At 37.4% G+C, this 25,215-nt stretch overlaps 1 protein-coding gene across 2 annotated transcripts in view; it reads left to right on the forward strand.

The window, feature by feature from the left end:
• Positions 1–25,215, forward strand: part of ARHGAP10 (Rho GTPase activating protein 10) — a 312,621-nt gene that overhangs the window by 242,804 nt on the left and 44,602 nt on the right. For both annotated transcript variants that reach the window (XM_072724789.1, XM_026018180.2), the window contains one exon: positions 16,724–16,874. In XM_072724789.1, the coding sequence (XP_072580890.1) occupies positions 16,724–16,874 (151 nt within the window). The remainder of the gene's footprint in view (positions 1–16,723; positions 16,875–25,215) is intronic.

A 25,215-nucleotide genomic window follows, 5' to 3' on the forward strand; every position in this document is an offset into this window, starting at 1 on the left:
AAAATTCTTACTTTGTTCCCATCAAAGGAACTCTTTAAGAATAAGGCAAAAGTTAATTAAACTATTCTTAAAATGTCAAAAATAGCATATTTAATATTTGAACTTTCATTTTCTATTTTCCCAGACCCCAGAAAACAGAAAGTTTTTAGATGACCAATATTTTGTTCCAGAAACATAGTCTTATCAGCTAATTCATAAAAGAGCTATTTTACAAAGGTACATCTGGATAATTAGAACAATAAAGTCTTTTAGGCATTTCAAAATGTGATCAGGGGATCCCTGGGTGGTGCAGCGGTTTGGCGCCTGCCTTTGGCCCAGGGCGCGATCCTGGAGACCCGGGATCGAATCCCACGTCGGGCTCCCGGTGCATGGAGCCTGCTTCTCCCTCTGCCTGTGTCTCTGCCTCTCTCTCTCTCTCTCTGTGACTATCATAAATAAATAAAAATTAAAAAAAAAAGATTTTCAAAATGTGATCAGTAAAAATACATGATTATTAATAAAGTTTTTTTTAAAGATAGTTCCAGATTTTTTAAAAAGTAATTTCTGTTAAAGAGTACATGATTGTATGGTGAACAAGGAAAATAAAATGTTCTAGTAGGAAGAGGCTTATTAAAAATAACCAATAGTGTGCACATTACAGTTATCACTTTTGCAGGACATTTATCAGTTCTAGTATCTTTTTGGTGGAATCTTTTGGGTTTTTTACATGTAGTATCACATCATCTGCAAATAGTGAAAATTTTGCTTCTTCCTTACCATTTTGGATGCCTTTTATTTCTTTTTCTTATCTGATTGCTATGGCTAGGGCTTCCAATACTGTGTTGAATTAAAGAAGTGAGGATAGACATCCTTGTCTTGTTCTGATCTTAGGGGAAAAGCTCTCAGTTTTTCATCACTGAGGATGGTGTTAACTGTGACTTTTTCATATATGGTATATTCCCTCTAAACCTGCTTTTTGAGGGTCTTTATCAGGGAGGGATATTGTGCTTGTCAAATGCTTTTTTTTGTATCTATGGAAATGATGATATGGTTTTTATCCTTTCTCTTGTTGATGTGATGTATCATGTTGATTGATTTGTGATTATTGAACCACTCTTGCATCCTAGACATAAATCCTACTTGATCATGACAAATGGCTTTTATTTTTTTGTGAATGATTTTTTCAGTGTATTGTTGGATCAATTTACTAATATTTTGTTGAGGCTTTTTGCATCTGTATTCACCAGAGATACTATATAGTTCTCTTTTTTTAGTAATGTCTTTATTTGGTTTTGGTATCATGGTAATGTTGGCCTCAGAAAGAATTTGGAAGCTCTCCTTCATCGTCTATTGTTTGGAATAGTTTGAGAACAGTATGTATTAACTTTTCTTTAAACGTGTGGTAGCATTCACCTGTGAAACTGTCATGTTCTGGACTTGTTTGTTGGAAGTTTTTTGATTACTGATTCAGTTTCATAGCTGCTAATCAGTCTGTTCAAATTTTCTTCTTCCTGATTCAGTTTTGAGAGGTTTTATGTTTCTAGGAATTTATCCACTTCTAGGTTATCCAATTTGTCGGCATATAATTTTTCATAATATTCTCTTGTAATCCTTTGTATTTTTGTGGCATCAGTAATTATTTCTTCTCTTTCATTTCTGATTTAATTTATTTTAATCTCCTCTCTCTCTCTCTCTCTCTCTCTCTCTCTCTGAATCTGGCTAAAGCTTGATCAGTTTTGCTGATTTTTTTCAAGAATCAGCTCCTGGTTTCATTGATCTGTTCTATTGTTTTTTTGTTTTTTCAGTTTCTGTTTTGCTTATTTTTGCTTTAGTATTTATTACTTCTTTTCCTACTACTGGTTTTGGGTTTTGTTTGTTCTTTTTCTAGCTCCCTTAGGTGTAATGCTAGGTATTTTTTTATATTTGAGATTTTTCTTGCTTCTTGAGGTAGGCCTGTATTGCTATAAACTTCCCTCTTGAAGAGCTTTTGTTGCATCCCAAAGATTTTGGACTGCTGTTTTCATTTTCATTTGTCTCCTTGTGTTTTTTGATTTCCTCTTCGATTTCTTGGTTGATTTATTCATTGTTTAGTGGCATGTTATATAACTTCCATATATTTGCTTTTTTCCCAGATTTTTTCTTATTAATTTCTAGTTTCATAGCATTGTGGTCAGAAAAAAAAATGCATAGTGTGACTTTAGTCTTTGTGAATTTGTTAAGACTTGTTTTGTGGCCTAATATATGATCTGTTCTGTAGAATGTTCTGTGTGCATTTGAAAAGAATGTGTATTCTGCTGTTTTAGGATGGGATGTTCTGAATATATCTGTTAGATCCATATGGCCCAATGTGTCATCTGAAGCTACTGTTTCCTTGTTGATTTTCTATCTGGATAATCAGTCTTTCCATTGAAATAAGTGGGGTGTTAAAGTCCCCTATGACTACTAGTTACTATGGATTATTTCCTTTATGATTGTCATTAGGTGCTTTATGTATTTGGGTGCTCCCATTGTTATATTTGGATTGTTCACTTTATGATTGTATAATGTCCTTTTTTCTCTCTTATTACACTCTTTGTTTTAAAGCCTATTTTGTCTGATACAAGTATTGCTACCCTGGCTTTCTTTTCACTTCCATTTGCATAACAACTGCTTTTCCATTCCTTCATTTTCAACCAGCATGTGTTTTTAGGTCTGAAGTGAGTCTGTTGTAGACAGTATGGGTCTTGCTTTTTTATTTATTCTATCAGTCTGTGTCTTTTGATTGGTACATTTAGTCCATTTACATTTAAAGTAATTATTGATAGGTATTTATTTGTTGCCATTATGTTACTTGTTTTATGGTTGTTTTTGTAGTTCTTCTCTGTTACTTGGTTCTCTTGCTCTCTTCTCTCAGAGTTTGTTGGGTTTTTTAGTGATATACTTGGATTCCTTTGTCTTTGTTTTTTGCATATCACTGGTTTTTTATTTGTGGTTACCATTAGGTTTGTGTATAACCACTTCTGCATATAGTAGTCTTTATTAAGTTCATGGTTGCTGGGATGCCTGGGTGGCTCAGCAGTTGAGCATCTGCTTTCAGCTCAGGGCATGATCCCAAGGTCTGGGATCAAGTCCCACATTGGGCTCCTTGCATGAAGCCTACTTCTCCCTCTGCCTGTGTCTCTGCCTCTCTCTCTGTGTGTCTCTCATGAATAAATAAATAAAATCTTAAAAAAAAATGTTCATGGTTGCTAAGTTTGAACCCATTCTTTACTCTTCTTCCCCCATGCTTTAGGTGCATGATCATTCTTTATATTTTCTTGTTTTGAGAATCCCATGACTAATTTTTATTTTATTTTTTTCTAAAGATTCATTTATTTGAGAGAGAGAGAGCATAAGCACATATGAGAGGGGAGGGGCAGAGGGAGAGAAGCAGACTTGCCATTGAGCATGGAGCCCAATGTGCGGCTCATTCCCATGACCCTGAGATCATCACTTGAGCTGAAATCAATAGTCAGATGCTCAACTGAATGAGCCACCCAAGTTCCCCAGCCTTGACATATTTTTATAAATATATTTAATTTTACTGCTTTTGCGTATCCTACTTTTCTTACTCCTACTTATGGTGTTTCCTTTCCACTCAGAGAGTCCCCTAAAGGGGACATTTCTTGAAGAGCCTGGTTTAGTGGCCATAAATTCCTTTAACTTTTGTTTGGGAAACTTTCTTTCTCCTTCTATTCTTTTTTTTTTTTTTTTAGATTTTTAAAAAAATTATTTATGAGAGAGAGAGAGAGAGAGGCAGAGACACAGGCAGAGGGAGAAGCAGGCTTCATGCAGGGAGCCTGATGTGGGACTCAATCCTGGGTCTCCAGGACCAGGCCCTGGGCTGAAGGCGGCTCTAAACCGCTGAGCCACCTGGGCTACCCTCTCTCCTTCTATTCTGAATAACCTAGTTGGATAGAATATTCTTGGTTGCAGGTTTTCTCCTTTTAGTACTTTGAATATATTATGCCACTACCATCTGACCTGCAGAGTTTCTGCTGAAAAATCAACTAACAGCCTGTGTATATAACTAATTACTATGTGTATTGGTGTAGATCTTCTTGGGCTGATTTTGTTGGGTGCTCTCTGTGTCTTCTGGATCTAGATTTCTGTTTCCTTCCCCAGATTTGGGAAGTTTTCAGCTGTTGTTTCTTCAAAAATTTTTCTGTCCCCTTTTCCCTTTCTTTTTTCTAGGATCCCTATTATATGAATGCTATTACCTTTGATGGTATTGCTGAGTTCCCTTGTCTATTTTCATTTTTATTATTTTTCTCTCTGCTGTTCACCTGGATTGCTTTCTATTACCCTGTCCCCCAGGTTGCAGATCCATTCTTCTGCTTACTCTAGTTTACCATTTATTCTCTCTAGTGTGTTTTTAATTTCAGCTGTTGAGTTCTTCATCTCTGATTGGTTCTTCTATGTTTTCTGTCTCTTGATGATTTCAGTGATCTCCTCTACTATTTTTTGAAGTACGACGAGTATCTTTATTACCATTATTTTAAATTCTCAGGCATATTATCTCCATTTTGCTTAGGTCTCTTGCTGTGATTTTCCTGTTCATTCATTTGGGACCTATTCCCTTGTCTCCTCATTTTTTCTAGCTCTCTATGTTAGTTTCTATGTGTTGGGCAATTTAGTTATATCTCTTGGTCTTAAAAATAGTGGCTTATGAATGTGAGGTCCTATAGTGCCCTGTAGTGCAATGTCTTCTGTTCACTAGGACCTGGCATTTCATGGGTATCTTCTATGTGTGTTACTTACATGCTACTGTTGTTGCTGATCTGGCTGTGTTAATCCAGTCATGTGCCATGGCTCTCTTTGCCTGTTGTTGGCAGGATTTGGTCCCTCTGTTGTTAGGGAGCCAGTCTGGGGCCATTTTAGGCTTGAATTGAGTCAGAGCATGTATTTGCCAGAGAAACAGTAGCACAGAACTGTAGAGTGCTTCTTCTGAGTTGTCCCCTGTAAAGCTTTTTTGGGTGGGTATCTTCTGCAGTTAGACCTAATGTCTGCCCCTCAACCACTTACTGGGGCTGCAGTTATAATGATGTATCTGGTTATCCTCCCCTCTCCCTGGGGCAGGAGTCACTTTGGAGTGGTGCTGGCCACTGTTGGGGCTGTTTGCACAGTGCCAAAATCTTGGATGGGCTGCTCTGGATGGGCTGTGGCCAATGATTTATTGGAGAGGGTAGGGGCCTGATGACAGCAAGGTTCACACTGGTGTGCTATGGGGGAGGATCTGCACCAGTTTGGAAAAATTCCTGCTGAGGCTGGCTGGGTTGTGGGGGAACATATCCACAGAAGTGTGGTGGGACAGGGGTGCTTTTAGCAAGCTAGGTAGAGAATGTTTGCCCTGCGCTGGTTCCTGTAGGTGTCTGTATAGCTAGGTTGGGAAGCAGGTTGGGTAAATGGTGCCATAAGCTCTTTTTTTCTTGGAGATATCTTCCTAAGGATCCCTGCCCCCTCCAGCCTGTGCTCTGAGATTAGTAAATAAGTCACCTTCCTGTATATCCCAGGTGTTTTTCAGACTGCTGTTTCTATGCTGTATCTCAGCAGGGCTGTTTGTTGTGCCGTTTAAAGATGGGAATTCAGTTTCCTCTCCCTCTTTAGCTCCCCACGCCAAGCCCACTGATTTTTAAAGTGCCAGATGCTAAGCCCCATCAGGAACTTGTGAAGAAGCCCAGCCCCCTTCAAAGCCAAATGTTATAGAGAGTCCACTTCCCAGTGTGTGTTTCCCATGCCTGAGGTGTCTCATGTGGGGTCTGGTTCTCTCCCTTCTGTGTCTCTTCCTGCAGACAGTCCTACGGGTCCATTTGCTCTTCGTTCCCTCTTTGGTGTAGCATCTTCTGTGCATTTAGTTGTGGGGAGTCTACTCTGCCAGTCTTTTGATCATTTTCTGGGTTATTTGCACTGATGGTGGGTGCTATTGAGTTGTAACCATGAGATGAAGTGAATTGATCCTATTACACCATCTTCCCTGGAAATTGAGACCAGTTGTTTTATAAAATTATCTTTATTTTAAATCTTTCTTCATGATTAGATTCAGGTTATGTATCTTTGGGAGATAAATGATGTTGATAATTGTAAGCAAATCAGCTGGGAAGTTTGAATGGCTGGGGGCTGGAATCCTCTGGAGACTTCCATATTCACATCTGGTGCCTAGGCTGGGGTGATTCAGAGGCAGGGCTCCTCTGGGACTACTGAAGCATAGTTTCCTGCACAGGGTTCATCACCTAGCTTGTGTTTTCTCACAGAGCATGGCAGCCTAAGGGAGTGTCCTAGCCACCAAGAAAGGGACTGTAGGGCCTTTCATAATTTAGCATCTACAATCCTATTGCATCATTAATGCATATGCTATTGGTTGGCATGGTCAGGAACCTTCCCAGATTCAAGGGGAAGGGATATTGATGCCACTCTTGATAGAAGAGTGTCAACAAATTTATGGTCATGTTTTAAAACTGTAGAGGTGACATCTGTCAGATTTTTTAATCATAAAAACAGCTTTATTCCCTTTGTAATTAATGGTGATCCATTAGGAAATAGCCCAAGAATATGTAGAATCCTATTCCACAGTAGACTTTGATCCTTTAGTGATAGCATGTATTGATCGCTCTTCAACATTTATGATTTGGGATTTATTTATTTATTTTGCAAAGTTTATTGAGCCATAGTTATTGAGCAATAGTACAAAGCTTCTGAAGAGGGAGGGGATCTGAGAGGTTTACCTTCTGATATGGGATTTAAATTACATAAAAATCTTAAACATAATATATTCATCTCCCAGTAAATAAACATATAATGATGATAGACCCTGTTGGATCTTGAATAATTCCTGTAACAAAGATAAGCATGACCCAATTTGATGGGTACTAAACAATTTGTACAGATATAAGTTACAAGCACTTACTTATTAGAATGTCAACAGAAATACAGATGAAGAAGTTCTGCTGTGTGTGGTTCTGTGGCTATTTTATCTGACTGTCCTTTCCTTTCACTTAAAGGAATGCGCTTAAGGCACAACTCATCATTCATCATATTTGGAAATATTTCTGTCTAAGCTGGTCCTAGGAGAAGTGAAATCAGTTGAGGGAGAGTCCTTTTGCACTTCAGACACAGCTATAATAACTGACATGTAATCCAAGAATATAAGCATTAACCTTTTGAGCCTTATATTCGAAGGTGCAGGAACTAGGTAAAGATTATGCTTTCATCATATTTAAGTCTTATTAAAATGAATTGTGCAGTATATACTGAAGAAGACAGTATCAGGTGCCAGTATGTGTGACTTCCACAGAGACTTGAGTTGGCAGGGTGAAGGTCTAAACACAGGGCTTCTTGGAATATTCTTAAAATTATGCAGGAGTATTTTCTAAATTCCTAATTAGAAACATTTCAAGGAGGTGAAATCTAGCTATATCCTAATGTGTTTAGAAATCAAATGTCGCCCAAGGCTTATTCCTAACAAACGTGAATGGCAGAGGTCACCTCTCACATGTAATTAAGGACTGAATACTGAAAAATTTTAGAAGACTGAGATTTATATATTTTTGTAGTCATGTATTGATTTCTTTAAAATGAGACAAATGTTACATGGGAGAAAATAGCTCTGAAGAATTGTCATTAAATTTTTAATGGAAATGTTTCTGTGTGTGAGATGATGGGTGGGTTTTATCTTCTTTAAAGAGTTTTTTTTTTTTTAGTTTCTGAGAATTTCTATAAGGAATATGTGTGTTATCACTTTTGTAACATGAATAAATTGTACAGTTGGCATTTGAGCAATAGGAGTTTGAACTGTGCAGGTCCACTTACAGATTTTTTTTAAAGCTAAATACAGTACTATAAATGTATTTTCTCAAAATTTTCTTTAGCTTACTTTATTGTAAGAATACAGTGTATAACATGTACAACACACAAAATATGTGCTAATCAACTGTTTATGTTAGTAAAGACTCATGGTCAACAGTAGGCTATTAGCACTTAAGGATTTGGAAAGTCAAAAGTTTTATGTGGATTTTTGATTGCATGGGGAAGGGGAGGCCAAGCTTAAGGGTTGGCCTCCCCAGGGTGCCTCCCTAACCCTCAAATTATTCAGAGTCCAACTCTAATTTGAATAAAAAAATTACCAATAAATGAAACCAAACTATTCTTATAAATTTAAAAATTGTTGGGATCCCTGGGTGGCGCAGCGGTTTGGCGCCTGCCTTTGGCCCAGGGCGCGATCCTGGAGACCCAGGATCGAATCCCACGTCGGGCTCCCGGTGCATGGAGCCTGCTTCTCCCTCTGCCTCTCTCTCTCTCTCTCTCTCTCTCTCTCTCTGTGTGACTATCATAAATAAATAAAAATTTATAAAAAAAAAAAAAATTTAAAAATTGTTGATTTAATATGAAGGCTAGTAAACATCCCCTGACCATACCCTGCAGCTTCTCATAAAGGACCCCATTGGCCACTTTCAAAACATGGTTTTGTTTTAGGCATTTAATTTTTATGAAAGTTAAAGTGGAGGGAAAATAAAAAGTCTGTTGCACTATTTCCTAAATATGTAGGCCATGCCTGGGGGCATACATACTTGAAAAAGGTTTCAGATGATTCTGATAAATATAGTCATATATATGTGCCTTCAGGAGATATTTTCTTCACTGTGATTAAAATTCACACATTTCCTTTTAGGGAACAAATAGATCTATGGCTTATTTTCTCTTTCTAGGGAATGGTCATTGTGGCCTACTCAAGTGACTATGGGTCATGGCTTGTATTCCAAAAAAAAGTTTCATTCACCTTGAAAATATCATAAAATGATGAGGCAGTCCATTCTGAATGTGTTTACTTGTATTCAGTTTAAAGTGTCACAAGTATCATTGAAGGAGGGTCCTGCTTTTCATCATGGCTAGAGCTAGTGCTGGGTTAGGGAGGCCTCTTCTTGTGGATTCCCAGAATGACCTTTGGGGACTGCAAGTGGTATACTTCCTGTGTTCTGATCCTCTGTGCTGCTGTTCGGACCAAGTGATTTCTAAGGGAGCATTGAGTCCTACAAAGGTAAGGGGTGAAAAGGAACAAAAAAACTGGGGGCAAAGTGGTACACCAGAATTGGAGGAGGAGGAGAAAGAGAAAAAAGAAAGGAATATACTGTATAGAGTATGCTTCATTGTTGATGTGGAGTATCTCTATTTCCTTAATGTTATTCTAGGCTTTTATTGCTGAAATGAAAACTTTTTTATTTGTATATGAGCAAAGGATACATTGATTGCAAAAAATAAAAATCTAGGTAGGCATCGGGTTTTTATTTAGTGAAGAACATTTGTTGACACTTGGGTTTTAAAAGTCAAAGTTACAGCTGTGTTTGGGAAAGTGTATTCTTCTGACTTGGGAAGGTGTATGCTTACGTCTCCCAGATGTTTGCAGGTGCAAATTGATAAAACTGCACCTGGAGTGTTTTTAAAGGTTTGCAAACCAGAAAACAACATTTTATAACTGGGAATATATGTTCACACCGTAAGTGTAAGAGTAGTGTAGCTTTGGCTTAGCCAGGAGAAGTTTACCTTATGAATTGATAGGGGAGATAGTTATTTAGTGAACCTATGAACATTTTCTTAATGCCATTTAGTTCCCAATATATCAGAGTTGTTATTTTTCCCCCCAAAGTTATCTCTGTCAGTTCTTGTTGAATGCTCAAAAAACCAGGGCACTGATGTTGCTTCACAGTTAATGCCACTAAAAATACCCATGGTGTAGGGTAGGTAGTTCTGGGGTATGTTTCATGATATAAAGTCTGGTAAATAAAAGTTGTCATTTACTGAAATCTTTTTTTTTTCTTCTCATTTACTGAAATCTTGAAGTAAAAAAAAACAGTCAATTATGTATTACTGTAGTGCATGGAGTGCTACTGACATCGATGAGGTATTCTCCATTAGGACTTGGGAAGGGGTCTGAAAATGTCTCTAGAATTTAAAGCTAAAAGCTTAGAAAGAATGAAACACAGCAACACTAGCAATTTGAAAAATTCCAAAAAGTACATTTTTTTCTTTTCTTTTCTTTTCTTTTCTTTTCTTTTCTTTTCTTTTCTTTTCTTTCTTTTCTTTTCTTCTTTTCTTTTCTTTCTTCTTTCTTTCTTTCTTTCTTTCTTTCTTTCTTTCTTTCTTTCTTTCTTTCTTTCTTTCTTTTCTTTCTTTCCTTCCTTCCTTCCTTCCTTCCTTCCTTCCTTCCTTCCTTCCTTCCTTCATTGATTTAGATTTTTAAATTTATTTTTTTTGAGAGAGAGAGGGAGAAAGAATCTGAAGTGGACTCCACAGTGAGCACAGAGCCCGACTCCGGGCTCAATCCCACAACCATGAGACCATTACCCCATGACCTGAGCCGAAACCAAGAGTCAGATGCTTGACCGACTGAGCCATCCAGATGCCCCAGTCTTTTTTTTTTTTTCTTTTTTGGGAGTGGGTGTGTGTTGTAAACCAAAATTGAAGTTGTTTTTCAAAAAGCTCATGGTAAGTCAGAGCCACAGTGAAAGCCTAGGGCTGCAGTGAAAGCTGGAGCCTGTAGGATGAACGGACTGGGACTGGGAATGTCTCCTGACCCCCCCCCCCCTTACCCTCTCATTCTTCCTGGCTGCCTTTCCCTCTCTCCTCTGAGACATAGTGGAAGGGGCCTCATGCTGACAGGTAGCTGTGGGACTGTAAACAAAATCGTACAACATGGTCCAATGTCAGCCTCACACATCTTCCTGTTGAGGCTTGCATCAGATAATGCATGTGAAAGCACTTGGAGGAACTGTGGCTATTATGGAAAATCTCCCCTGATGAGGAAGCACATGCATAAAGAGCAGTCTGTTGGAAAGAAAGGATAAGAGCCAGCAAGATGGCATGTGGTCTTGGTCTGGGAATAAAGCTTGAGTTTACCACTAACTAGTGGTATAAATATGAGCAAATCTTTAACCACAGGGGCCTCAGTTTTTTCAACTGTGAGATAAAGGTCTTTGGCTAAGTGATAAGTAGGATACTTTTCAGCTCTGAAATTCTGGGTGTCATTGAACCAGAACAAATGTGAAGCCTTAGAATATTTCCAGCATCAAATCTAAACCCAACTGGTATTTCACTGTCAGTCTCTATTGTCAATTCTAGTTACATTTTCTGTAAAAGACCTGTATTTAGTCATGGGGTCAAGCTGATTCAAGGACAGACCGCTGGAAAATTTTCAGAGTTCTCTGTGTATCGCTCACACAGTAGCTAAATTCTGAAGTTATGTTGTAGACAAAAGATTTATGCTACCTTGGTGCCAACTTAGAGTCATACAACCTTAAGGTGAGGAATGTTTGTCTCAACACACTATGGACTCTGAAGCTGAAAGCAATAGTTGGCCATTCTGTAGTTAAATATTGTGGAAAGAAGATTGGAAGTTTTATTTCTGTCCCTCTTTGTATGTTAAATGTTGACCAAGGGGAGTAGGCACTGATTTCCAACCTCCTTCTGGCTATACCTCTCTGTTTATGAGTAGTATAGTTAGGTGAGATATGCCATCATCAAAGGGGACATAGTGTGAATGGGGCTTAATGTGATTGGCTAATATTGGAGACCGGGCAGCAGAGTGACTGACACATTCACACTGGAGTCAGGAAATCTGGGTTCAAATCATTGTAGGTCAGGCACTTATGTCAGACATATTTCAACTACCCAATCATTGCAACTATTATTATTCAAGATGATAGGAATATGCACACATATGGGTAATCTTCCTATTGCAGTTAAAGAATAGTGAATTCTTCTTTAGAAACATGTAAAAAAATGGTCTCATCCCCCTTAATTTCCTTTAACCATATTACTAATTAATTTAGTTGAATCAAATGCTTTGGGTTCAAGTTGGGTATTAAAGAAAAATTTTCAGAGACCATTTTGGTTTCCTCTTATCTTCAAAGCATTTCTAGCAGACATAGTCTGATCATTTCCATGTGTGGCCCCTGGTAGCAGAGCAGGAAGGACTTGGGGAGGTATTTATCTGTACAGCTGAGTCCCATGGGCATAAACATGCAGTTTGTTGAGTCTGAGGAATCTGTGGCTGAAAGATGGTGCTAGACTTGTGTTTGTGCTGACACCCAGGAGACCTGAATACTCACTTACTTACCTGACACACTTACGTGCAGAGTTTTGTTTTTTGTCGTTGGATTGTCTGGTTTGAGTTTTTCTGTGTTGTAAAATACGTAGGTGCAGTGAAGAAACTTTCTACCCTGAAAAACTTTTGAGTAAACTTGATCTTTTAGTATTGTCTCAGATGACTTCACCTGCCCTACAGTGAAGGTAGCCTGATGCCAGGGAAGTTAGAAGCATCCAAAGATTTTGGAAAGAGACCCAGGCAGTAAAGGAATTTGCATCCATGCTGTGGTTCTAAATTGGGAAGTCAATGTTACAGTTAAAGATGACACACAACTTGGCCACATAGAACAAGATAAGCAGAATTGTAACTCCTCAAAACAGATGGCCAGAAAACAGGTCAAAACTTTCAAAGTAAACAGTTTACTGTTTCTTCTTCTCCTAAGTTTAAAAAAGAATATTTAAAAAAAGTTGTTTCTGGTGTTTCAGAGAGAACCATGAAAGCATAGCTTTGTAGTTTAAAAAACAAAAAAACTTTGAGTACTTGAGGCTAGTGCCTTGGCAAACAAGATAGATACACATGAAAGGTAATGTGTTCTTGTAACATCTTGGAGGATGTAGCACTATGATAGTGAGTCTTAGGTAGATAAATCTCTTATATAGGTAATCTGAGATTATACAATATCCAGTTTTACTCTTTTTAAACAGATATAGAACAGTATAGTTGGTGATTCCCCCCCCCCCCAATTAAATTTTGTTTGTTTTTTAAACTGATGACAGGGTCTTTGGAATCAGAGCTGAGAGGGAAGATACCAACTCTACCAGTTTCAAACTTGAGACTTGGATTAGTTGTTTAATCTTTGAGTGTTTATCATTTTAAAATGTGGGGAACAATGCTTCCCTCAAAAGTTGTGAGAATATTAAAGAGAAAGCCTACTACCTAGTAGGTGTTTTTTAAATGTGAAATGTATTCAATGAAAAAGGAAGTAATTTAAATCCTAGATTTTAGTGCTGAAGTGCACACATAATTATGTGATTCTAGCTGACTTGGAAATTTTAATAATGGGCTCTATTTGTTTCTTCCCTTCTGCCCATTGCTTGATGAGATTTTTCCATAAATATTTTAGAATCCTAGTGTTTAAGAATAACTAAACAGTGAATTTGAGGAATATTCAAGACCTGAAGAAATTAGTGCCATCTCAAAATGGTGGTTGAGCCCAGTAGTGAGGGTCTCAATCTATTTTTATTGTCATTACTTACTATATGTGATCGTATTACAAATATCATCAGCTCTCATTTATTTCTGATTACTATGGGCCAACTGCTGTAGTAAATGCTTATAAACATCTTCTCATTTAATCCCTGTAATAACATGAGATCTAGTTGTTATAGCCCTTATACAGATGAGAAAGCGAGGTACCTTTTTTTAAGGAATAGCTCTAAACTTCCACAGCTGAGAAGACTTAAAAGCTAGGGTAATGTCTTTGCAAGTTAGCAAATGTGCTTTGGTACTCCCTAATTCAGATAATAGGTTAATTCTTTGAATTGTTAATAATACAACATGGAGTTTATTGAGGGAGTGGATTGTATTTAGAATCTTTGAGATATTTTACTCTAATTAGGATTTGGGCAGGTCCAAGGAAATGATTGTGTATGTTCAGTGCCAGTTTTTCTGAAATAATTTTTCTGGTATTTTGGTTTTGACTTTGGTTTATCCAACAAAATTATAGAGTGCTGTATAATGATTGTCCGAACGGGCATTTTTCAGCCTTGGCTACACAGAAGAATCACCTGGAAGCTTTAAAATGCATATCACGGCAGCCCAGGTGGCTCAGTGGCTTAGTTTAGTGTTGCCTTCGCCTTCAGCCCAGGGCATGATCCTGGAGACCCAGGATCAAGTCCCACGTCAGGCTCCCTGCATGGAGCCTGTATCTCTGCCTCTCTTTCTTTCTGTATCTCATGAATAAATAAATAAAATCTTAAAAAAAATAAAATGCAAATCAAAGAAAAACAAAACAAACCTGAAGCCCAGTCCCCAGTCCCAGATGTAATTTCTCCCCAGTTTTATTTAGATTTAACTGGCATACACTATTTATATTAGTTTAAAGTGTATAGTATAATGATTTGATATATATATATATATCAATATATATTGATATAATATATATATTGATTATATATATATATATATATATAGTGAAATGATTACCACGGTAAGCTTGGTTAACACCTATCACCTCCCATACTTAAAATTTTTTTGTTTCTTGTGATGAGAACTTTTAAGGTTTACTCTCTTAATAGCTTTCAAATATGCAGTACAGTGTTGTTAACTATAGTTACTGTGCTGTACATTATATCCCCCGAACTTTATTTATCTTATACCTGGAAGAAGTTTGTACCTTTTGATCACTTTCATCCATTTTCTCTCTATCCCCATCCCCCTGTCTCTGGCAACCACCAATCTGTTCTATTTCTGTTTGTTTGTTTGTTTTTGATTCCTCATATAAATAAGATCATAAAGTATTTGTGTTCTCTGTCAGATTTCACTTAGCATAATGCCTTCAGTGTCCATCCATGTTGCCACATGTGGCAAGATATCCTTGCCTTTTTATGGCTGAATAATATTCTCTCAGGTATTCTGATGTAAACTAAACATTGTCATAAATTATTCTGGAGCCTTCTGGAGGCTCAGCCCTGGGATGTCTCAGCTCATTCCCCCGAAAGCATTGGAGTCACACTCCCAGGTCCCGTCTTGCTTGGTGGTTGGGCTTTGTAGACTCCCGGCTGCTCCCACAACTCACCATCCCCCACACACCTACCCATCCTCTAACCCTGAGGTGTGTGGAGGGAACAACAGTGTGGCTCTTTTTTTTTTTTTTTTTTTAAACAGTGTGGCTCTTAAAGAAAAATATGTTCAGAAGGTTATCATCTGTCCAGCATCAGTTCTGGGTATGTAACTTTCCCATTGTTTATTTAGGCTTTGGAATATATTGGCCCTGTGTATTGTTTGGTTTCCTATTTCAGTACCGTCCCAGAGGCATTTCCTATACTTGTAAAGATCAAACATAGGTAAATCAGGAGGCTATTCCAAAAGTTGGTCACATACATGTGCTCTTTTCTTTCAGTGGGAGAAAGTTTTCCATCTTTTCTTCTCTCCTTCGCATTGCATTACTCTTCTCAGCCTAACTTCTCTCCTGTTCCCACTGCCCCACAACCTTCTTTCATTTGTACAGTGACAGATGGTAATAAATCCAGCTGTGGACAGTAGTTTAGGCAGCAGAGGATTTTTTTTTTTTTTTTTTTGGCAGATAAGCAGTTTGCTATTTGCCAGAGTGTACTGTTTGGAACACAGAGTGTATGGAAATATGGTATTAGCAGGTTACCAGTTGGAGCACTAAATTAAATTTTCCCCAGCAAATATTTGTCCAGAGTAATTTAAATCATTTTGTATTCCATTTACACATGAGGGGGCAGTATGATACTATAAAGCAAAGGCTCTGTTGAAATTGTCTATTTTTATTGGTATATAATAGTTTTTTAGGTGACAACTTTTAGACTCTGTGATGATAACTCTGACATGGTTGTTAGTTGTTAATGTGATACGTGTATGTGATACCCTCACTCGTATACTAAGGTCACACGCCTGTTTTTATTTAAATGCGTAGTCATTTCCTTGTGGCAGTGGGGCTTTCCCACGGTGCCTTTTACTGTGAATTGTATATTTATGTTTTGTTTAATGCTACCTAGCTTTCTTCTTGTTTTCCTGCTTTTACTTGGGGCACATCAGCCCTCTTGGAGATGCAGTGTTTATTAGGTGGATGTGTCTAAATATTTTATTTTATGACTTCATTGAAGACTGAAGTGTATCCTTCTGAACTCAGGCCTTGGCAGCTGTGGAAGGTCTATTTTAAATCACCTCTGCATGACATGCTTCCCTTTATGGCATAGATTGCTTTTCTCAAAAGAAAAAATTGCTAAGCAAAGAAGCAGCACATTTTAATTAATGTTATTATTGTTGATGTATGAGCGACATGGTAGGTAATCAAGGTGCTAGTATTCTATGTCTCCTAAATGGAAGGGAAATTATTAAAAGAAGTTGGAGGGTATTAATAGGTAAAATCTATAAAGCAGATTTATGGAAAACATACATGGGAATCTGAAAGGTAATTTCATAAGCATAAGCTATTTTTAAATGTGTAAAGAATATTTGCAGTCATATGTTTCTGTTTATGTAGTTTGAAAAAAATTGAGACCAGCATTTGGCATAAATATAACCCTGTACAAAATTTAATGGGATATTTACTTTTAATGTTTTATCCTGGCTACTTTTTTTGTGGAGGAATAGCTGTGGCATTGTTTACACCTGGTAAAGATAATTATATGTATTTAGTTTGGAAATGAATTTATTTTGAAATGTAATGATTGGATGTTGCTTTTACTTAATTTTAATGGGAAATTTTATTTTGAAATCTTCTGTTAAAAAAATAAATGAAAGGCTTATGACCTGTACCCAAAATTTGAAGGAATGGATTTTTGGCTCCAGCCTGTTTTGGATGAACTCCAAATCAAATGTTGTTTGATACTGGTTCACTATTGCAACACACAGGTTTCTGTTCATGGGAAATGATTAATGTCCTTTATGCTTTGATGGCAGATTTTTAGGACCCTGCCTGATGCCACATTCCCGGAGCCAGTCCCCCTATCAACATCACCCCCAAATGCTCCACCAAGGCAATCGAAGAGACAAGGCCAGAGGACTAAGAGACCCGTGGCTGTATATAATCTTTGTCTTGAGCTAGAAGATGGTAAGTTGTTAATTATGTTTTTCTGCTTCACAGCATGCCGAGAGTATGGTATATCATATGTCCACAAGGGAGGGCCGTGGTTTTCCTTTCCTTTGTGTTTCGATTTTTTTAAAGATGATAATTCTTAAAATTCACAAGGAGGGTAAAGCTTTCTTGTCAGAGAGAGAATGCAAGTTTCAGGTTTGTGTTTGTATCTGTTATGCATGTTTCTTTTTTTATTTTTAAAAGACAGCTTAAATTTCTTTTTTTGGGAGACTTGTGTGACCTCCTGTGAGGTTATATAACTCTGAGACAAATGGAAGGGGAACTAAAATTAAAGCAGATCTTTTGAGAGGAGCTGATAGTCTAACGTTAAATGCACCTAGATTAGAGGCATGGTTTTCTGTTGCACTAGAGTTGAGAGCTCCTGCATCTCACTTGGCCCATTTTTCTGACTTCTTTGTGAGGTCAGCATCACCTCATACAGCAGGGGTGGCAAAGGAGACCTGCCATTTTGGTGAGGGGCAGGCGACAGTGGAACTCTGGCAAATGGAAGATCTCCCCTCCCATGCTGGCTGCCATGTTCCAGTTACTTGTTGTCTTGTGGCCACATTGTCTCCATATTGCCAGATTGCCTCGTTTTTTAAAGAGAGCTTGGAAATTTGAAATTTAAACACTGATCTCTACAAAACAAGACTGTGCCGTGTAGAAGTCACTGGTTGCCAGTTTGTAATCACATACTTATTGGTGTGAAGAGTAAGATGATCCTGGTCTCAGAACCTCCCTTTTTAGTAGGCATGTCTGAAATTTTGACTCTCTCACTGTTAGACTCATACTTGTTGAGGACATTTCCTGAATTTGAAATTCATCTTCATTCTTCTTATCCTTCGCCTGCTCCTTTTTTTTTTTTTTTGTATCTTCCCTCTATTATCCTTTCAAACTACCAAAGTTATTTTGGTTTGAACTATGAGGCAATTGTCAGAGGGAGGAAGGGAATGCAGACAGAAACAAATATAGTACCTTCATCATAAGGAGCTATATAGTCAAATGTCCAGCTAGTAAATATCCAGAGATCCATTTAAGTGACTGACAACTGACTTGGGAGTCTCTACAAGAGGACTCAGAATGCTTCCTGTAATAACACGGGGGTCTAAGGTGTGCTGGTATTCTTTTACATTGTTTAAGATATGCATCATATGACACAACTGTTAGTTTTACAGTCAGATCCTTATTTTCCAGAGGAAGAGCATGAATCATTAAAATCAACTTATAATTTCAGAGCTTCCTTTTAGACATCAGTTTCAACTTTTGATCCCACCTAACTTTTTTGTTCTCTTTTTTTCTCACCTTCACTCTCTCAACAGAGTTGCTAATAAGGAGTAAAACTGACTGGTTTGAATTGCACCTTTTCTTGTATCTCACTTGTCCTCTGGTGGAAGTGTTAATAAATAGTGAAAGAGGCTAATGTTGGGAAGTAGGAAGAGAAAAAGAAGTCAGGGAGATACAAAATAATATCTACGTTGGATCATTGGCCCTTGACAAAACTGAATTGGCTATATTTCATAAAGGAAATGACCAAAGAGGGACTGTTTGTCTCAGAATCACATCTACTTTTTTGGTATTTTTAAGGAATTAAATCATAATATCCAATCTATATACATGGCATACTGATCTTTTGATCATTGGGTTACTAAGTGATTATTAATGGGTAAGAAGTTGCTGAAGTGGTGTTTGGCACATCTTTTATGGGAATGCTCAAGATGATACATAATCATAGCTTTCCTCGTTTTTAGGTCATATAATAATTCTTAATTATTTGATTATAAGGAAAAAAACATTGTGAAATATTCAATTCCTTTAGTCTGTTTTTATATCATTATTTATACGAGGTTTTATTCTACCTTTTGTATTTTATAACTTTACATTAATCTTTCTTGATTGCAGCCTTGGAATTTGTTGTTGGTGTTGCAAGTTGTCAGAATCAGGAAAGTCCATGATTTTGTTGCAGAGTGATTTTATTTTATCTTAGAGGTCATAAAATAAAACAATTGAAAACTATTATTTATCCCTCCACCCCCCATTATTTGTAGCTAAGCTTTAGTGAAACTCAAGTCATGTGAAAAAGAATTATTTCAGAGAGAACAAAATTGGGTCTACGTACTGCATTTTCCAAAAAAAAAATGTGAGTAGGAGATAAATAAAGAGAACATCTTTTGAAAGGAAGCGTATAGGGAAGGGTTACTGAAAAACTGTGTTATTGACTATCACTTAGCATATTGAAAACTCTGCCCTCTTCCAGGAAAAAAAGTCTATTCTTGCCATTAAGACTTAAATGTTATTTTTTTTTTCAGTAGCCTGAGTTCTGTAATTTTCAACTCAAGGATTTTTAAAAGTTTAGTCTTTTTTTTTTTGTATTTTTCTTATCAATGTTAGTAGTCACCTGCTATTTTTCTCTAGGTTTAGTTAAGGTATGCATTACAGCCAACTTTGGTGGATTATTTTTCCCAATATTGTAGCTTATATGAATCTGATAGAAAATTTAAATGCAAAAATACTCTCTCTCCCATTTATGCACTGTAGTATAAATTAATTTTGTCAGAAAAAAAATAAAAAAATAAATTAATTTTAACTTAATGAAACCCAGGGCAAATAGTTTTTGTTTAAATTTAGGTGTATTATCTGCGAAGATTCAAGGAACTAGATTGGATAACTGGAAATTTTCTTCAGACCTATGATTTGGTCACAGATTTGGTGTTTGAGTTAAGTCATTTGTAGTATGTTATTTCTTCTTCTGCATTGAGTAGGGTATGAAACTGTGTGATATACCAAATAGCCAACCCTGGAAAATGGCCAGAATTGGCTTCAATTTAACATCAGGCAGATCAAAAAGTCATTATTAACAGAGTCAGCAAGCCTGTTACATGAGCTGAAGTAGGATATGTCTGAAAGCAGAGAATCCAAGCTGGCGTAAAATGAGAGAGAAACCCTCTACTATTAGACATGATTTTTATTATGGTGTGTTCAACCCCACCCCCATCCCAGTTGAGAGATGACCAGTTTAATTAAAGACGCCTAGTATCTTTGTTAAAGACTTTATTTAATTGGCTTTGGCACATTTAGCCATACTGTATACACAATGCTCATTATTTTTCTTTGTTTAAATGATATTAAACCTACTATTTGCAAAAGACTTTAAAATTCCAGCTAGTTGCTTAAGAATCTTTGTTATTGGTTAATATGAACTGAAATGCATATAGTTTCTGGCTAGATTTCTTTAAATAGAGCAGCTATTAAATCTTTACTAGAATTCTTATCTTTATTTTGTAGAAACCATATTGTTCATTTTCATATAGCATTTAATAATCTCACAAACTTCAAAGTTGAGTAGATTTGGCTAAGTCTGTTGTGAAATAGCAAAATATGAGGTAGGCTGCTAAAAGGAAAACTAAAAATCAGAGATCTGCGTTCATTCTCCAATTATCTGTGTGTTTTTATTTTCTTAGAATTAGTAATAAGGTAACTCCATACAAGTTCAGTATATAATGTATGTTCCTTTTCTCTTGCCAGCTCTGTATTTATGTTTTTACTTCCTCTTATGTAAAGAGAGACTGTTGTCTTTATCTTTCTTTTCTTTTTCTTTCCTTTTTTTTTTTTTTTTTGTGAGAGAGAATCCCAGGCAGACTCCCCTCTGAGTGCTGAGCCTGATGTGATGTGAGGCTTGATCTCACGACCCTGAGATCACTGCCTGAGCAGGAATCAGTAGTCAGACTCTCAACCAACTGAGCTACTGTTGTTTTTGTTGTAATTCTCCCCAATACAAGGAAGGTTCATGAAGCTATGTGAGATATATTCTTTGTTATTTTTACTCAAGGCAAAAGACAAATTTTAAAGGTTTGGGGAGTGGGAGAGAAGATGATTGTCATTTAATTTTGACTAAGCTCTCTCTTTATGTTACTTGTAAACAGAACTAGGCATTCACAGGACAAGTTTTTATTTGTATCTTCTTGGGTAGTTAGGTATGCTGTGCCCATCTTCTTTTGTATATGATATAGCAGTTGACTTGTTTAGGCAACTTAAAAAATACAATTTATAGCAAGTTGAAAACAGAATCATCTTGCAAGCCAGTTGGTAAGATTTAATATTATAGAGTAGGTCTTACTTGAGTATCGTTGGGTTGGCACTTTCACACTTGGATCCCGGATGTGCTAAGTGCAGCACATTTTGTTGAACATGTGTTATTGTAGTCCTACAGTGTGACAAGGATGCAGAGCCTTCTAAGCAAAAAGTGAAAATGTAACTGTTGAAAGGGAGATAGATAAACAGTGAAGCATGAATATTTCCCTTCTGTTCTAAGGAGGAACATACTGTGACATGGATCAGTCTCTAAAATCGGAATAGACAAATATGTCATATATAGATGTCCTTTCAGCCTAAATGATACCAAGTTAGATTTTTAAATGATTACCTAACATTTAAATGTCCCCTATCAGAGTAATGCTAATGAGATAAATTAGCCACCTTAGGTATGTCAAAAAAATCTTGTTGAATAATGAAGCAGAAGCAAGAGAATAGAACTAAAAAGTAGGCTAGCTAGTGTAGGGTCTTTTGAAATGTAGATTTTTAGACCTAAAATATGGAATGCTTCTGGCAGTTTGGAGTTTTTCTGCTTCTATCATTTATTTATTAGTGATTTTTCTCTTACTGGATACCAAAATCAGAATTATACTGCATATTTATTTTTTTAAGATTTTATTTATTTATTTATTTGAGAGAGAGAGAGAGAGAGAGAGAGAGCGAGAGAGCGCACAAGAGTGTGCCTGCATGAGCGGAGAGGAAAGGCAGAGAGTTTGGGAGAAGCAGGCTCCCCTGCTCATGATGTGGGGCTTGATCCCAGGAACCTTGGATCGTGACCTGAGCTAAAGACAGGTGCTTAACCAACTGAGTCACCCATGTGCCCCTATACTTTATATCTATTGAAGAGCTTTTATAGACTCCTCATGTCACACATGGTTTCTATTTCAAGGAGTTGATATTCTACTCTCCTTCTGTCACTAGTGAAATAATGAAACAGCATGTCAGAAAGTATCCACTGTTGGGCTGTTGGCTGTGCAGGCTCTGGGGATGGCAACTCCAGGGCTGCAGGAGGTGGGGAAGGTTTGTTGGTTTCCTTGAGTGGAACCATTTTGGCAGTTGGATGGGGAATGTTTTCAGGTGAGGGGAATGGCTTGAATGAAGGCATGGCAGCAAAACTGAGCAAAAACAAGGCAGGGGGTAAGGAGGATGCTATCTTGATCAGACGAGGGCACGAATGAGGGGCAGTGATAGGTGGCCCTGAAGAGATGCTGCCAACCCTGGCAAAGTCAGCCTAAGGAATGAACAGGTAGTTAGAAGTCTGGGCTGAGGAATTTGTATTCTGACTCCACTCGTGGGCAAATAGCTTACCCTCTCTAAATCTGTTTTATTAACTACAAAATAGCAGTTATAATGTCTACTACTGAGGATGGTTGAGAAGGTTTAGGTGGTTAATATACTTATTATAGTGTCTGGCATATGGTAAACACTCAAATATTAGCTTCTGCTGTTCAGTGTTATTATTAAAGGCAGGGAAAGGTGCCTTATATTTAGAATGATAAGAGAAATTACTGTTTTTTCAGCAAGGGAGAAGACTTGTAACATGGAAAATAATAATGAAAGAAGTTTAACATGACTTAATCTGTCTATAGGAATCAGGAAGGCCATGGCAAAGGCTGGTTAAGTAGTTTAGGCTTAGGTTGATGTGGTCTTGAACCAGCACTAGGAATGAAGATAGATCTGGGAGAAATGTTCAAGCACCTTGTAGGAACTTCTTAACAGACTCCATGTGGAGAATGAAGGCAGATAATCAAAATGAGGTCTTCAGCCACATTTTAGGCTCATAGATAAATGTATCATTGCATTTATGTCTTAGTTTTTGCCTTGAGGGTCTTTTTATTTTTAATATTTAGGCCACCATTCCATCATGAGGAAGGAAATATCTCATTTTGTTAGCGTCTTCAGTACACATTGCTGTATGTAACTGCTTTGGGAAGTAGGTTTGGTAAAAATAGTGTAAAATGTATTAGTATAAATAGTGTATATGTTAAATCAGTTTCCATATTGACTATGGAAAGTCATTATGTATCTCAAAATGGATGAGAGATCTAAATGTGAGACAAGATTCCATCAAAATCCTAGAGAACACAGGCAACACCCTTTTTGAACTTGGCCACAGTAACTTCTTGCAAGATACTTCCACAAAGGCAAAAGAAACAAAAGCAAGAATGAACTATTGGGACTTCATCAAGATAAGAAGCTTTTGCACAGCAAAGGATACAGTCAACAAAACTAAAAGACAACCTACAGAATGGGAGAAGATATTTGCAAATGATATATCAGATAAAGGGCTAGTTTCCAAAATCTATAAAGAACTTATTAAACTCAACACCAAAGAAACAAACCAATCCAATCATGAAATGGGCAAAAGACATGAAGAGAAATCTCACAGAGGAAGACATAGACATGGCCAACATGCACATGAGAAAATGCTCTGCATCACTTGCCATCAGGGAAATACAAATCAAAACCACAATGAGATACCACCTCACACCAGTGAGAATGGGGAAAATTAACAAGGCAGGAAACAACAAATGTTGGAGAGGATGCGGAGAAAAGGGAACCCTCTTACACTGTTGGTGGGAATGTGAACTGGTGCAGCCACTCTGGAAAACCGTGTGGAGGTTCCTCAAAGAGTTAAAAATAGACCTGCCCTACGACCCAGCAATTGCACTGTTGGGGATTTACCCCAAAGATTCAGATGCAATGAAACGTTGGGACACCTGCACCCCGATGTTTCTATCAGCAATGGCCACAATAGCCAAACTGTGGAAGGAGCCTCGGTGTCCATCGAAAGATGAATGGATAAAGAAGATGTGGTTTATGTATACAATGGAATATTCCTCAGCAATTAGAAACGACAAATACCCACCATTTGCTTCAACGTGGATGGAACTGGAGGGTATTATGCTGAGTGAAATAAGTCAATCGGAGAAGGACAAACAGTGTATGTTCTCATTCATTTGGGGAATATAAATAATAGTGAAAGGGAATATAAAGGAAGGGAAAAGAAATGTTGGGAAATATCAGGAAGGGAGACAGAACATAAAGACTCCTAACTCGGGGAAACGAACTAGGGGTGGTGGAAGGGGAGGAGGGCGGGTGTTGGAGGGGAATGGGTGACGGGCACTGAGGTGGACACTTGACGGGATGAGCACTGGGTGTTTTTCTGTATGTTGGTAAATTGAACACCAATAAAAATTAATTAAAAAAAAATAAAACCACAAAAAAAGGAAAGTCATTATGAAGAAAATATTAAAATTTTCTTAAGATTTTAAGAAAAATATATTTTAAAGATTTTATTTATTTGAGAGACAAAGCGAGCAAGAGAGCACAAGCAGGGGAAACAGCAGAGGGAGAGGGAGAAGCAGACTCTCCACCAAGCAGGGAGCTGGATACAGGGCTCCTTCCCAGGACCTTGGGATTATGACCTGAGCCGAAGGCAGACGCTCAATCGACTGAGCCATCTAGGCACCCCAAGAAAAAATACTAAATAATACTCAGTATTACGTCTTCTTAGAGAAAGAATAATCTTTAATTGTGAACGATAGTTCATTTTCTCCCTACTTTACCTCACAGACAAATATCCCCATTCATTCATAGGCTGGGAGGGTAAAGAATGAGAGGCAACCACTCTACTAAAAGACACTCGTTTCAGTAGATGTCAAGGGGAGATAGCTGACAGTCATGGCAGCTATGTACTCTCTAATCTCAGTTCCTAAGGAACTGAGAAATTCCTTTATGAAAATCTTTAGAAATTGCGTTCATGAAAACATGCTTTTGTAAGTGAATTATAACTGCTCTGTCCTCCCCAAAATGTTAAGAAGAACCACTGTAAAACCATTGTTGATGTGAATTTTCAGTGACATTCTACAGCTATTGACGTTTTCTTGTAGAGTATCTGATCCACTTGACACAGAATTATAACCAACCTTAGTAACTGAGCACAAACAGATCTTTGGCTCAAGCTTGGCAATCTTCTCCTGATTCTTATCATCTTTTGGGCATGACATTTCATGGATAGATTCTGGATAATAACTTCCTGGTGCCAGGGCCTCTTGCCATCTCTCCAGAGCAATATTATGATTCCCTGACATGGAATTACTATATTGTGAAGTTAAATCTAAGACCAGGCTCGAATCAGTGACAGTATATGTAGACAGATTATTTCTTAACTCACTTTTACAATGATGAGATCAATGGGTTGGAAAAGGGAGCCAGAAATTTCAGG

This window comes from Vulpes vulpes, chromosome 10 (assembly GCF_048418805.1).
Source record: "Vulpes vulpes isolate BD-2025 chromosome 10, VulVul3, whole genome shotgun sequence".
Lineage (NCBI taxonomy): Eukaryota > Metazoa > Chordata > Mammalia > Carnivora > Canidae > Vulpes > Vulpes vulpes.